Here is a 16467-nt window from a genome sequence, read left to right as displayed (position 1 = left end):
TCCTTGACGCATCATGTGCTGCACAACGCAGCACCAAAGCTACTGACAAGACACTGAAGCAAGCGTCATGCCAGCAGCAAGATGTGGTAAAACATGGGCCAGGGCGAGCTAAACCCAGTCGCCGCCCACGAAGCAAAGAGACTGCCCTGTCCAACCAAAGACAACCCTCGCTTGTTTCTTCCTCCCCTTTCTCTCTCTCTCTCCTTGTTATCTGTACCAGGATGCTGCTGTGGTTTGCCGTGCTGTGCTGTCAGCCAAAGAGACGACAGCTGCCACCGAGAGAACCACTGAGACTCCTGATCACCGACGACAGAGCACACTACCCCAGCACCATAACCCATACAGCTGGACAGGTGTCCGATGGAGAGTGGACTCCCTCACTCACACTGAGGCCGATATCAAACACATGTTCAGCCAACATGAGAAAGTGACTGTTACACAAATGGAGTTAGGTGGACACCACCACCGATCCAAACAGTTCCTGGGCGCTTTGCTCAGAGCCGCTGCTGCTGCCAGAACTCTGTTTAACATTGGTATGTCCAGTGTCGATGCAGCGAACCAGACCACGAACTCCATGAAACCACTGTTTACTGTCTTCAAGAATGACTTTGCCCAGACTCAGCTGTTTACAGCGTTAACGACAGACATGCTGTGGGAGGTTAGCTCCTCCAATGACAGCCTAACCACGGGTAGAACCCCACCATACATGATACCCTTAAGCCTTGTGCTAATTGTGCTGGCTTACGCCATCACCACGCCAGCTGACCTGCTACAAATACACCTGGCCAACTCTCTGGATAGCGCCATCCTACTGCACGTCAACCCCAAACAGAGAGAAGTGAATGTGCTCCTGAACCAACCCATCAGCGAGTCAAGCCAAGTCTACAGACTTAAAGACATTGTCAGTGTCAGGTTGTGGAAAAGCAACACCCACACCAAGACACACATTCCAGATGTGGTGGCCTACCACGACAGCGACACACAGCTGTACCTGGCCCCAAACCTGCACATGTGTACTTTGACCAAAGACATTCATTATCTCTGCCTTAGCAAACCCTTCCTCAGACACAACGCTGAAGGAATCTGCAGGTTGCAACCCCTGGTCAGCGACACACGCTGCCCTGCCAAAGCCAAGCCTCGTATACAAGTCACAGAAACACAAGCAGAGATTGTAGGTGACAGATGGCTCGTCAACACTCCTGTGCATACAGCTACACTGACCTACGACCAGCATGACACCGCCACCCATGTCAACCTGCTTGACCAGAGCATGTGGATTCGAGTACCGAAAGGTGCCACCTAACACATTGACACTGCTCCCGTCGACACAGCCCTCCAAGCACTGTCTCGACAGCCCATTCTGAACCCGTCATCTGTGGTCCGAGCCTGGGCTGCTGCCGATACTGCACGGTGCATCTCCACTGTCATCGGTCACACCCTGACCCTTGGCGTGACCTTCATCCTATACAGGAGACTCAACGAGATGCGAACCTCTACAGCCAAACTCACGACAACCGTAGCTGGAGGTCTCCGATGGAATCCCCGGAAAGGGGGTGCCAAGTCAAAGACACCACCGAACCTCATCAAGCTGAATCCTCAGCTCCAGGAACCACCTGCCATCATGAACCACCTGCCATCATGATCCACCTGCTACACGACCATCATGATTTACCTGTCATCTGCCCATTGTGATGATTGCCGTCCGATGATGTCCACACAGTGACTTCATCCGACGGAAAGGGGGGATGTAACGGATATGCAGTTCATCGATTCATTGGTTCTGAACTAATGAATCAAGGTTCATTGAATCTAAAACAATGCAAACCCAAAGCTTGTAGATTTTGAATTCAGGCATATAAACCCAACTCTCTCTAAACTAATTGCCTGGCCTGGCGCCAGCCTGGCTGGATTTAAATTATTTACGACACTCTGGATGAGAAATTCCACAGTCACGTGAGCAGCCTCAAAGGAGAAACGAAACACATTCCACAACACACACACACATAAGCACACACACACAAACAAACCTTTCTTAACGTTCTTTACCTTCGTCATTTTATTACTAAGATGTATTTTGATAGTGGTGTGTGTTGCATAAAGTGGTTAATCCTGTTATGCGAGGATTATAAATTGCTGACTTGTAAATTGGAAATGTTTTGGGAATGAATGTTCTCACAAAGAGTCATGATTCTGTAACTCTATCCCCCTGACCAGATCATAAAACTTTACGACCTATGGGAAACAGGACAGGAAAGAGAAAGAGAATAGTACTATAATAATAATAATAATATATAATAATAAAAATAATAATAATACTCAATGTATTCTAAATGTATTGAGTATTGCCTTTTTGTGCAGTAGATGTTTCCCCATATAAATTGGAGTATCTGCAGTTTTATCATGTGTTAATCAAATTTTAAATGTGTGTAATTCTGCATATGAATGTAACGTTGTGTTTCTATCAGTTATATATGTTATTTTTGGAATCTGTTTAATCGTCATGCTTTGACGGACTCACTTATATAAAGGAAATTAATGAAAAATGTATTAATCTGGAATTACGAACTTGCTAGAATATCACTGCTGAAATTCCCCAGAGACAAAGGAACGTTTTTCCCACTTCAGATCGCGGACGTTCATTGTTTGTTCACGCAAACAGAGGCGTGAACCAGTCAAGCCATAAGAACTGACCCAGGAAGTTCCTCCCTCTCTTGTCCCTCTGGCTTCTCGGTCCTCTTCTATCTCCGTTGATCTCAGCACGGCGGCTGAGAGAACAGCCTGTTCTCATGGCTCCTTCGGGAGCTTTCATCTCCGTAGCTTTCATCTCCATTGTTTTCATTTCTTTTACTCACTAAGTTCCTCTCTACACGAGGAAGACGAATTCTGAATCATTACGTTTGTTGGACCTTTCAAATATCGCGCGATTCCGCAGCAGCCCCAGGAGACACGAGAGAACACGCCCAATCACTAAGAGACCACATGCAAGTATCATTCTCTATGGAGATTTAAATGCTGCTTAAAGTTTGTCTATTACCTTTTCAAGGTGATTTGATTCGTTGTTGTCTTTCAAGGGTTACTGTCTGTGAGTTTGCATAACTGAGCTTATTTTGTGATCGTGCCTATTCTCTCATCTCTCACTCTCATCCTCTCTCACTCATTCTCTCTCTCTCTCTCTCCCTCACTTGGATTCCGTTATGTCTCGTACAAAGTTTACTGTCTGTATTATCATCACATCACGAGTCAATGAAATGTCCGATCTTAGCTACAAGCTCGTTACTTTTCAGTAACCGAAATTTCATAAGGATAGGAAAATATTTTCATGGCCAGAGACTATTTTTCCTTGATTTCTAAGAAGTGATAACCCTATTGAAAGTTGATAAGTTAATCTTACGCCCGTTTGCTGTACAAACCACTGTTTGATTTGCGGTAATTCACAGTAAGAGATATCACTATATTTGATATGAAGAATGGAATATTGACATATTAATGAGTAAATTACAGTGCCTTGTAATGAGTTATTGATATATACAATTGACCTATTTTTCATCTTCAATAATTTAATGTAACTGTCATATGAGATATATATATTAATCATATTCCTGATTAATTATTAAAATTCCCTATATATCATTTGAGTTAATTATAATGTACAACCCAGTGAGGCTACACCTTTGTAAGATATCAGTCAGCATTTTAACTGCTATGTGTGTGTTTGTGTATTTTGTAGTTTTTCAAATGCATCATTACATTATTCAAGTAAGCTCCGAACCAGTACCTGCATTTAAAGTTTAATCCGACAAAGGACACAGCAAACCATTGTAATTTACGTGGCCTCGGTCTTGGCTGAGCCTGAGGTACATCACCGTCTCCTCCATTATGGCGTAAATCATGAAAGCAAAAATGAGCAGTTCTGGCTCCACCTGCCCTGGCAGGATTGTGCTCTCGTCAGTGCTCCTCTTGTACTGTTGCTATGCGACAGAGCGGTAATCGGGAACCTCTGGTGGCGGAATTAGGAAATCCTGCGAAGACGGAGCATCTCACGCACTTCGGAGGGCCCTTCGTGCACTTCGGAGACCTGGTCTTCGAAGTCCGTGGCCTTCGAAGTGCGTACACTCAACTTTGGGACACAGCTACAGTTTCACCTAATTTCATGTTAATCTTAAGTACCTATAGAGTAGTACTGCATCCTTCATATATCCAAATAGTCTTTAGTTTTATCATATTTATAAAAGAAAAATACAGCATACCGATTCTTTCTGGAAAAAGCAGAGCTCCTCGAGGCGTGCCATGGGCTGAGCTATAATACTGATGTTTCGTGTTGTTTCCATTAACATATATTCACTTATGTGTTCATTTCCAACAAAATACAGAAATCTGATGCAATTGTACTTAGATGAATGGGGTCTTTTATCACAGGGAAGGCTCAATGTTTTAATAGCAAACGATGTGCAAATCCAGCGTCAACTTGGGCCTTGTTTATAAAACATTCGTCACTCAAATGACCAGAACAGACAAAGGCACTTGATACACTCCGTTGCTGCCCTGGAAAAACTAATTGCATCCACTGTTCATGTAACGCTGGGTTCTTGGGGAAGCTGAACACGGTAAACTTGCCCTCACATCCAAAAACGCACTTATTTGGAGGTATTCTCGAACCAATCCTATGAAGCGTTGCCGACGATTTTGAAGTGCGTTGATGTGCGCAGTCTCGCTCTCCTCTGGTCAACGTGTGCGTGGGCGTGCTTTTCCGAGAGAAATGCTCATATAAGGAGTCCGCTCTCATCTACGTCATTAGATCCATGATCAAAAAAAAAAAACTGCCGAAACTCGTACCAACCAGGAAGTAAGATTTTCGGCACAGAAATTCTCAGTCATTCTTCTAAATTATTTTTTACAACTTTGGCCTTGTTTAGCATGAGAATCCATCTCTTTAACACTGTGAACAACTCTGAATACATGAAACACCATTGTACCCCCTTTAATGATGGATGCAGCTCTTCTGTGGACTCTGCGATGGTCAAATGGCCTGCAGAGAAGGCAGAGGAGTCCTGATGCTGATGCTCCTGAGGAGTCAGCAGTCTTCACCACTCTCTGCATACGTTTACGGTCCCTCACTGTAGTGCTGCCATACCATGTTGTGATGTAGCTGGTCAAGATGCTCTCAACTACACAGCTGTAGAAGTTGTTGAGGATCTGAGGTGACATGACAAACTTCCTCAGCCTTCTCAGGAAGTAAAGCAGCTGTTGTGCCATCTTAACCAGCTGGGTGGTGTTGAGTGTCCAGACGAGGTCCTCGGTGATGTGGACCCCTAGGTATTTAAAGCTGATCACCCTGTCCACTTCAAGCTCTTTTATAAACAGTGGCTGGAGAGTTCTCCTCTTTTCCTTCAAGTCCACTATCATCTCCTTTGTCTTGTCCATGTTGAGGGTAAATTTGTTGTCCTCACACCATGTCGCAAGACTGGCCACCTCCCTCTTGTAGGCTGCTTCATCCCCACCAGTGATCTGTCGTATCACTGCAGTGTCATCAGTGAACTTCAGTATTATGTTGTCCTTGTGGGATGCAACACAGTCATGTGTGAACAGTGTGTAGAGGGTGGGACTGAGAACAGCAATGGCATCTGAGGTGGACCTGTTGGGCTAATATGCGTACTGCAATGGGTCCAATATGTCCGGCATACTGCTCTGAATGTGAGTCAGCACCACTCTCTCAAAACACTTCATGATGATCGAATTGAGTGCTACTGGCCTGTAGTCATTCAGGCAGGTCGGGGGCTCTTTTTGGGAAGCTGGACAATGTGCATGGTCTTGAAGCAGGTGGGGGACGGTGCTCTGACTGAGGGAGAAAAATGAAAAATGGAAGAGAGTACATCAGCCAACTCCATAGCACAGATTCGGAGGGCCTGCCCTAGGATGTTGTCTGGCCCTGCTCTTTTTAGGGGATTGATTTTCCTCAGCTCTTTGTGTACCACAGCTGATGAGATAGTAGGAGTCATGTGCATAAGCCCATCAGGAGCCCTTCCTGGGATTAACAGGGACTCAGGAGCCCTCCCTGGGCTTAACTTGGGGTCAGGAGCCCTCCCTGGGCTAAACAAGGAATCAGGAATTGATTCCTCTTCATCCTCCTCCCTTGGTTATGGGGAAACTGGGCTGCCGGTGGGCTTTTCGCTGCAGTAGCCGAGGGGTTTGACATTGTGCAGCCGGTGGACTTGACTCAGGAATGTCGTAACTGAAGTCATGGTGCGGTATTCTGTCACACTTCACTGTGTGGAAGGAACGGGGAACAAGGAGACACTGGAGAATGTTCAGAACTTGAATTTAATTCGAGAAACAAGGGGATACCAAACACAGGAACATCAGAAATAATATTAACAATACTGGATGCTGAACTGAGAATGGGGAACACTATTTATGCACATGACATGATGAGGGTATGACGAGACACACCTGGGTTCAATCTAAATAAACGGGGAAGACCTGGAGTCAAATTAACACAATGAGGACAGGAACATTAATGACCAAATATGGGCATGGAAACACATGGGGACCAAAACACACACAAAACATGGCACATAGTCTGACAATTATGTGTACATATGCAGAATTCCATGTGGGCAACAGTGAAGCTCTATGAAAAAAGCAGTGAGGGGCTTCCTCCAGTGAAAGCAATGGTTACTCTGGGAAAAGAGGATCTCTCAGTAAAGGTTCCGCACTGTTTCACAAAAGCATGAATATTTGTGGCAACTTCTGCACTTTATTAATTTGATGTTTATGTGTCTTAGATTAGTGACAAAGGTGGAGGTGTCCCCTTAAGAAAGATTCATTGTCTTTCCAATTAGGTACATGTATTCCACTGGTCCAACACCACGTCTGGATGCCTTTCAAACTGCTGGGTTCATGCAGCCTGTTTATATTGACTCTGCAGGCTGGTTTTGGCTATGGACTGCCAATCTCTAGACTCTATGCACACTACTTTCAGGAAGACTATAACCTGTACTCAATTGAAGGGTTCGGGACAAATGCAGTAATTCGTCTTAATGTATTTGCATTGACATTTCTATTTGTGGGTAAGAACATTAGCTTCAACTAGAAACTAGAAGTGTTTTTTTCTCACTCTCTCCATGCTCTTTCCAGTCTTCAATAAGTCAGCGTGGCAACATTACCAGACAGGTACTGAGGCTGATGACTGGAATAACCAGAGCAGTGACGCATCCACATACAGTATAAAGCCAAAATATGACTTTATTGTAGTTGGACTCATAATTCAAAGTTTGTGGGTTTGAGTATTGTGCCGGCAGGGACTGTAGGTGAGGGGAGTGAATGTACAACGCTCTCTCATACCTTCTATCATGAGGCTGGACCCGGTGTTCCTCCCTCTCACCACCAGAGGGTGCCAATTCCCCATCTCCCGGACTCATTCACCTTAACACTACACACCTGGTTCACTCTGCACACCTGTTTCATCCACTCACATACTTACACACACAGCTGTTCCCCATTGGTTCACTATTATACAATGTCCACACTCCCACCTCTTTGGCTGCCTGAATTTTGTAATGTTATTTTTGATTTATTGTACTCGTGTTTTTGCATCTTGGCTTGTCACCGTGATTTGTTTCTGTTTTGTTTTTGCCATGTTGGCCTTTTCGTTCTCGTTTATATTAAAGTGTCTCTTCCCTTTATTTGGACCCAGACCTTGTTCTTTCCACGGCGCCGTCTCTACCACGCCGTCACACCTTCAATACCACGACTGAGGTACCCCAAACTGCTCCCCAGGTGCTGCAGCAAAAAAAAAAAAAAAGCCTGCCCACTGCTCCGGATGTGTGTTCACGGTGTGTGTTCATTGCGGTGTATAGAAATAGTTTTACATTAGTGAGAGTGAGAGATCTAAGATAATTGTGCATTCATGGGTTGGTTTAACAATTTTTTATACACAATTTTTAATATTTGTATAGGCTTTAAATTTTTATTTCACTGTAGTAATTAGCCATTCATTTAATTTTATATATGAACAGATTTGTTACGTGGCAGCATTAATTACATTTTCTTAAGGTTCAAGTTCATGTAATCTGCATCTTCTGCACTCCATCAAGCCACTCCCATAATAGCTGTCATCCCTAAAATTAATACATGACTCTACATTATCTGTATAGCATGTGTGTAAGACTCGAATACAAATAGAACTACAATACAATACAGAACAACTACAGAGAATTGGCTGTGTCTGTAGTATTAAAGACTACACATTATTGTACATTATTATATTATCTATAAATTAATTAATAAAATTATTATTTTAAATGATTTTTCCTGGATCAGTAGGATACTCTTGTAATAAAGTAGTGGTGGTAGCGGACAGATTTTAAGTATCAATTCTGCTTAAAAATATGCAATCTAATCCTGTTTACATGAAATAAACCTGCCCCCAAAGCAGGTAGAAGCTTACGGACCTGTTGCTATGGAAGCAACCCTGGGATGAGCTTTGAAGAACCAAACAATCCAAGATCATGCCAAATTGTCAAAAATCAAATCCAGCTAACTGAATTACCAACATATGAAGAATGGGCCCTTGTTGAGCAGAGAAATCTTTCAAAAACATTACAAAAATAAAAACTTCCCAAACCAAACTTTTGTAGTATAAATTATGAAATTAAATTTACTATCAAATATATTTCTACTATTTATGCAACGATACTGGCAAATAACTGAACCAATAATTAGTTAATTAAATTGTTTAGTTTCAGTTTTCTGCCCAGTGTATTGTGAATTTCAGAATGCATTTCAAATATGTTTGTTTCAGTGCATTGCTAAATTCTACTAAAGAAACACATAATACCCAAGCACTGGTAGCACTTTAAGGCATGCTTTGGATCTATTTTAAGCACAATGGGGAGATACATGATTCATGACTGGGGTAATAAATTGATGATAATGTATTATATCATTTATAATAATATTAATTAATTAATTAATAGTATTTCTGTACTAGATTTAAAATATTTCTGTATTTCTACTGTACATTTCATTATCAGTATCTATTGATCACTTTGGAAACTGTCAACAAATCATATTAGCATAATATTAAATATGTAATTAGTATTTTATATGTTCAATATCAGTTTATTAAAACACTCATACATTAGGTCAGTGGTACACCCTTTATTACGTTCAGAAAAACAGTGTTTCATAAAATAATCACAAATATGTTTTTATGTAGTAATCGTTCTAATCATATAGGAATAGGGTAGTACACTTGACTGATATAACAATAACAACACAGAAAAACAATATTGATAAAATCACTTTCAAAATGTTTTTTTTTTCTAGCTGATGAACAATAAAACATTTAAATATATATATATATATATATATATATATATATATATATATATATTTATTTATTTATTTATTTATTTATTACATATATACTTTTTCTTCTACTGAATTATGAAGCCATTCTGGATCTTTGAGCATTTCAAGATCAAGCATTTTGGTGCATATATACAGAAAACAAAATGAGAAGGTGCCTGTGCAAATGTGCAGTTGGTAGGAGAGCCAACCTCCACCTAATTTTCCCCCTCGTCACCCTCACTGCTGCTGACAGAGGCTCCTTTATGAGGAGGTGAATGGAAGCGGCGCAGGGGCCATTGGGAGACAGGTGATGTTGAGCGACCTCTGGTGGGACTGGAGCTGGGCGACGTACTTGGTGACTGATAGGGAGACAGGGCCTGGAGAACACGGCCACTCCGTTCCTGGATCATGTGCTACAGGGCACAAAGAACATCAATTTGAAATGCAAAACACCAAAAAAACTAACAAAAAAACTGCATGTGTAATGCCCCAGCTTTGTTAATGCCCCTCATTTACCCAGGCTTTATCAGGACCAAACAACTCCAGGAAGTTTCCTATGAACTCGCGAGATTTCTCTTCCCATTTGTAGATGAGATCATGGCTCTTCTCTTCAACACGGTGCACTAGATGCTTGGATTTCTCCTCCACCGTCCTCACCGTCTCCTTCATTCTGTCCACCTGCTCTTGAAGGCGATACTTCTTCTCCTGTCAATCAAAACAGCTGGAATAGCTCACCTAAAGATGTAAATTGTGAATTCATTTGCTCTTCCTCATATAGTGCCAGACCCATATGGTTTCATTACTTTCACTGAATTTTGAATGTCGTCAAAACTTTTCTATACTGTAAAACCAAATGGGAGCTGGGTATGTGCTCCAAATTATCATACACTCTTATAAATAAAGGTACTTTATTGGAATCTATGGTTCCATAAAGAATATTTAACATCATATCAAACTTTCCATTAGACACAAGTTTTTTTTAAAGTGGAAAAATTTTCTTTAGATTTTAAAAATGTTCTTTACACTTTAGAAACTATTCAAAGTTTCTTTTAGGGACCTTAAATAGTTGTTCTAGAGCATCACTGTGAAACCCCCCTTTTGGAACCTTTATTTTTTAGGGTGTAACGGTTGTTAATGCTACTTTCATTGTATTCCTAGTCTTTTTTAAGCAATACAGTTTCTTTCTTACATTGATGAAGCCAACGTTGAGTTCCCGTGCTGTGTATCCTCTCTGCAGGTTACGTCTGACGTAGACATCATAGTCTCGAACAATACGCGTGATGAGATCAGAGGTAGAAATCCCCTCCGTTCTTTGAGTAGCCACAAACATTCCTTACAAACAATTTAGAAGAAATTCCTTGACTCAGTTCTATAAATGTATACTTTGGTGGTGGTTAAAGTCTTTACCTGCTTCTTTGATATGTTTATAGACATCTTCTGATCCAGCAGAGGTGTATGGGATATCATCATGTGCCACAAAGTCAATCTGTGGACAATTTGAAAAAATAAATAAATAAACAGGTATGACACACTGACACAGAGATCCCAGTTACTGTATGAGCTTCTCCATGAGCCTAAACCTCTCTTTTTTTTCAGGGGCAGTTGTGGCCTTGGAGTCTCAGGAATTGTTGGTGGGGGGAGTGAATAACCAGCGCTTTCTTCCACCCTCAATACCACAACTGAGGTAAGTCAAGTCAAGTCATGTCTGCTTTATTGTCATTTCTTCCACATGTACAGCACATACATACAGAGAATTGAAATTGCGTTACTCTCAGACCCATGGTGCATACAGATAACACTTACAGTACAGCATAAAAATACAGATAGAAACAGATTAAATATAAAATACAACTATACAAATAAGGGAATGTTAAAAATTATAATAAAAAAATGTAAATAAAAAATGTAAATTAAAATACAGTTAAATAAAGCAGCACAAGGCATATGACAGATAGAGTTCAAACCAGTGAAATAAACAAACAGTGCAGATAAAATGATTGTAGTGCAAAAGAGCTTATTTAGATTAATTTAAAATGACAAAAAGCTCAGAGAGCAGTTCTTTATTTAATCTGACTGAAGAGGTAGTTGAATGAGAATGTGAGCAGACCAATGCTGCACAAAGTGATGTGCAGGTCAGAGTTTGTTAGTGGGAGGGGGGAGTGGAAGGACCTGGGGATGTGGGAGCTGGGTGGGAGGTGGTTTGGCAAAAGAAGGGAGGGGTTTAAGAGTTCAGTGGTGCCTGTGGCAAAAGATATTAGGCAAGGTCGAGAGGGAATTCAGCTTCCTGACAGCCTAATGAATGAAGCTGTCCTTCAGTCTGCTGGTCTTGGCCTGGAGACTCCGCAGTCAAAGTCAAAGTCAAAGTCACCTTTATTTATATAGCGCTTTAAACAAAATACATTGCGTCAAAGCAACTGAACAACACTTGCAGTCTGCAGACTAAAGTAGCTCCGCAGATGGCAGCAGACTGAAGAAGCTGTGTGGTGGTTGTGTGGGATCACCTGCAATGCAGAGGGCTTTACGGGTGAGACGGGTTCCATAAATGTCCTGGAGAGAGGGTAGAGACACCAACGATCTTATCAGTTGTGGTTGGAGGTTGGAGTTGTGTGATGGTGTGCAGTCGTGTGTCAGAAGAGTGAGTGAAGAGAAGGGGGCTCAGCAGGTCTTCCAGTCAGAAAGTCCAACAGTCAGTTGCACAGTGAAGTGTTGAGCCCCAGTTAGATCAGTTTGTGAATGAGCTGTTGAGGAATGATTGTGTTGACTTAGTGAGATGTTGAAAATTTCTTTGAAGACATCAGTGAGTTCCACTGTAAAGTCTCTCAGTTGACACTCAGGAATCTTGTCAGGACCCGGAGGTTTGCGGGCATTGATTCTGCTGAGGGATCTCCTCACGCTGTCCATGAACAGTGTCATCACCTGGTCGCCGGGAGGAGGTGGAATCTTCTGTGCAGTGGTGCTGTTTTGTTCCTCAAAGCGAGCAAAGAAGGTGATCAGCTTGTTCAGCAGGGAGATGGTGCTGTCACAGATCCGCGGTGGGGGCTTGTAGTCTGCAATGGTCTGTATCCCCTGCCACAGGCTCAGATTGTCTCTACTGTCACTGAATTGATGGGCTATCTGCTCCAGGTGTTGGTGTGTCCACTACTGTGTGTGTGCACTTGGATGGGTTAAATGCAGAGCTCAGATTCAGAGTATGGCTCATCATACTTGGCCACACGTCACTTTACTTCCAAATTAATTTTTATATAATTTTTGGTCGTTTTTTCTTTTCTTCTAAAATGTATGTCATTTGCAACTTTTGCAACTGTGTTATTTTGATAAAATATTGTTATTAAATTAATAAAATGTTTTTTGTTTGTTCAGCTACAGAAGATGCCAAGGCAATATTTTTTGTTGTTTCATTTGAAGTACTAAAATTAACTAAACCTAAATAAACAGCAATTATAAACTAAACCTTGAAAACTATATACATATTAAAAATAATAAATAATAAACATTACAAAAATACTCAACAAAATTATATAAAAATTAAAGCAGAAAAACCTAATTAATACAAAAACTATACTATAATCAATTATACTAAAATAACACTGGTAACAGGGTTTCAAATTGAGTTTCACTCAGTAGTTTGATGATATTTGTGACCAAATGTAGAATTGTGGTTATTCAGTTATTTACATATCCTCTCATCATGCTATAGAAAGTGTTAAAATGACATTATTTCTTGGATGTCAAAATTTTACAGAATGTTAAGTAAAAAGCACACAAAATGGTCATGGGTAAATATGAGATTTTATGTAATTACATAATCAATCATTTTATTTTATTTATACTACAATGGACTGAATATTATTTTACCCTGTGTTTTTTAAGGAATTCAGGAGTGAGAGTCCAGGGAGCATCACGGACTACCTCGTCCACATAACGACAGTGTATAAGGGCTTCATAACGTTCATCCTCTGTCATCACTGTGTAGCCTTTATACTTGTGCGTCAGGGCATCACTGCATACTGAAAGAGATACACACCATGTTTGTAGCAGTCATCAGACAAACACAATGCAAATAAGACTTTTGGCTTTTCCAAATTTTGGACACTTGAAAGTGATGTGTATGTTTTCCTGCAAAACTGGATAAGAGTGTACGTGTGCTAGTGTGACTCACCACCAACAATCAGATATGTGTTTGGGAACAAAGTCTTGGCCTGCATCAGAGCCCGGGCATGACCTGAATGGAAGAGGTCAAAGATTCCATCGGCATACACTCGTACGGGTCTACGAGCTGCACAAAAGCAAAACAAACTTACATGCAATTTAGATTCAAAGAATTCTTGGAGCTGCACTTGACTGTTTCACTCACCTGGCGTGCCACGGCGAGCCTGGGCTAAAGTCACTTTGTCATGTGGAGTGTCCGAGGTGCTGCCTGATTGTTTAGCAAAGATGGCTGGTTCTCTAAGAGCCTGTTGAAAATATTGGCTGTTATTACAGTATGCATCATCAGAAAATGACTGGCAACAAGTCAAGTAAAGCACATGTATGCCACATAAATGGTGTTTTGTGGAACAGAACAGATGAAGCTGTCTGAATTGACAAAATTACAGTACTTCGATGTTAAATTAAACACTATATATAAAAATGTGATGTGCAGAATGTACAAACAAGTTTTTGATACTTCTTTGAACAAAGTTTAAAAGGTTTAATCAAATGTTTTGTCAATTATCTTGTCATTGTGATAAGAAATGATGAACATAGGCAGTCGCCTTTTCAATAAACATGTATGAATGGGTGTGTGCATGAACTCCCAATAATCTATGATGTTGAACTTTGAACCATCAGCTGTTCACTGATATAGATATTATAATCACACCACACCACTGCTTAATGCATATGAAAGGTGGATATGAACTACAAGCTGCATATAAAACAAATAATAATGGCCATGAAAGCAGTAGAGGAATGTGTTGGCCATTGAATCTGCACCTTGCACTCAGTTATAGAACTCCAGAGGTTATGTAATAGAAATGCCAGTAATGTAAATCGACGTTCTGCTCTTTTTGTTTCATATTATTTTCATCAAAGAGATTTTCAGTGCATTTTAAAGTGTTATGGGTGATTTAACTACTTTTAAACAAATCTTTGGCTGGATTGTCCTGGTAGAGATATGCATATTTTTACATTTCCTAATATAAAGTTGACATATATTTCTGTAGTTAGTTATAGTCTTAATAGCTAAGAATATTTCAGAAAGGGCAGGAAAAGTCCATGATTCAGAGAAAACAGATGCTGTATGGTCAAATTATAGAATTATAATATTATGAGTTGTTCAAACTAACCTTCATAGGTGACTGCTTGCATTGCTGCTGTTGTTGTGCATTAACAACTCCTCGACCGGCACGACCATTAGCACGAGATCCATTTCGCCTCCTGTTCACCATAGTAGAGATTTTAGTTGACTGTCACTTGCTTTTGGCTTTGCACTGCTTGCGCTTGTCAGATGTGTGACAATCCTATGCTTTTACTCCTATACTGATAACTGGCCAGTCACACTGACCCTTGTGACGAGTCAAAAGTACAAAGGTTGATTTTTCTTGTGACTTAAATCTTTTGTAAGCTCAAACAAATGTATTATTTTAAAACATATTGTGTGGTATGATCTTTCTATTTATCCTTCTGAATTTCTGTTTGTTTACTAGAAGCCTCTTGACAGCTTCTGCACAGGGAGTGGCTAAAATAGCAACAAAGATGTAGAGCCACATATCTTTAACTGAATTATGCAAACATAAATGCAAACATATAAATAAATTATTATAAAAACAAGGTCTATGCTTAACATAAATTGATGATAATTGGGTATTTTTGTGTACAACATAAACTGCACATACTCACACTCCAGAAGTTCTTTTGTAGTTACTTATTACAAATGTATATTTTTAAAAACTAAACATAACAGCTTTAAAATTTGTGTTTTTAGTATGGATGTGTAATCGACATTGTAGAGCAAAATGTCCAGTTATCGTCAGTTTATACTTACCAGACAGGAAAATTAGTCTTCAGGGTTTTGACATCATGGCTGCAGCACTATATTGAGCTCTGAGTTTAACATGGTCCCTATTACTTCATAAAATGTTAATCAGGTAAAGAGTAGAGTCATATGCAGATACACAATAAAAAGAAGTGGTATTCCTTGGAGCTAGAGTGGGTGGAGCGCAAAACACAAGATCTACCATAAATCAATAAAAAAGAAATCACCACTACCAATTAGGGACTGAACCCCTACTGGTTTAGTGATTGTCACCCGGATCCAGTACATATCCAGACCAGATGCTGGATCAGCACCTAGAAAGGACCTCTACATCCCTGAAAGACAGCGGAGACCAGGACAACTAGAGCCCCAGATACAGATCCCCTGTAAAGACCTTGTCTCAGAGGAGCACCAGGACAAGACCACAGGAAACAGATGATTCTTCTGCACAATCTGACTTTGCTGCAGCCTGGAATTGAACTACTGGTTTCGTCTGGTCAGAGGAGAACTGGCCCCCCAACTGAGCCTGGTTTCTCCCAAGGTTTTTTTCTCCATTCTGTCACCGATGGAGTTTCGGTTCCTTGCCGCTGTCGCCTCTGGCTTGCTTAGTTGGGGTCACTTCATCTACAGCGATATCGTTGACTTGATTGCAAATAAATGCACAGACACTATTTAACTGAACAGAGATGACATAACTGAATTCAATGATGAACTGCCTTTAACTATCATTTTTTCATTATTGACACTGTTTTCCTAATGAATGTTGTTCAGTTGCTTTGACGCAATGTATTTTGTTTAAAGCGCTATATAAATAAAGGTGACATTGATTGTGGTTGGGTTGTGGGTAGTACCTAAAGTTGGTAATGGCCTAAATGTAAAACCTTATTCTCTGTGGGCTGTGGTAGACCAGGTTTCATTAATCCCCCAGCAAGCTTGTTGTCATACACCAAAACTGTTGAATGTTTATTGTATTGCATTTGTAATTAGTACATTTATTAAAGAAATACATGTTGTAAATATTTGATGCACCTTCTAGTATCTTTTTTTCACTGGAAAAAATTTGACTTTAACTTAATACTGCTGGTACGAACAAGGAAATA

The 16467-nt window shown here is 40.6% G+C and overlaps 1 protein-coding gene and 1 pseudogene across 1 annotated transcript; one reads left to right on the top strand and one right to left on the bottom strand.

Moving 5' to 3' along the window:
• The window catches only part of LOC132130328 (pyruvate dehydrogenase (acetyl-transferring) kinase isozyme 3, mitochondrial-like), a 53618-nt pseudogene extending 46335 nt beyond the window's left edge, over positions 1 to 7283 (top strand).
• Positions 7284 to 9415: 2132 nt separating this feature from the next.
• Positions 9416 to 14848, bottom strand: LOC132130523 (choline-phosphate cytidylyltransferase B-like). The gene is made up of 8 exons (XM_059542247.1): positions 14679 to 14848; positions 13706 to 13805; positions 13511 to 13627; positions 13207 to 13358; positions 10759 to 10837; positions 10541 to 10683; positions 9868 to 10056; positions 9416 to 9764 (listed from the first exon to the last, which is right to left on the bottom strand). Exons 1-8 carry the CDS (start codon positions 14778 to 14780, stop codon positions 9567 to 9569), a joined length of 1080 nt encoding a protein of 359 aa, XP_059398230.1. The 5' UTR covers positions 14781 to 14848; the 3' UTR covers positions 9416 to 9566.
• Positions 14849 to 16467: the final 1619 nt, after the last annotated feature.

The sequence above is a fragment of the Carassius carassius genome, chromosome 47, assembly GCF_963082965.1.
Source record: "Carassius carassius chromosome 47, fCarCar2.1, whole genome shotgun sequence".
Classification (NCBI taxonomy): Eukaryota; Metazoa; Chordata; class Actinopteri; order Cypriniformes; family Cyprinidae; genus Carassius; species Carassius carassius.
This window is presented reverse-complemented; position numbering and strand designations above follow the sequence as displayed.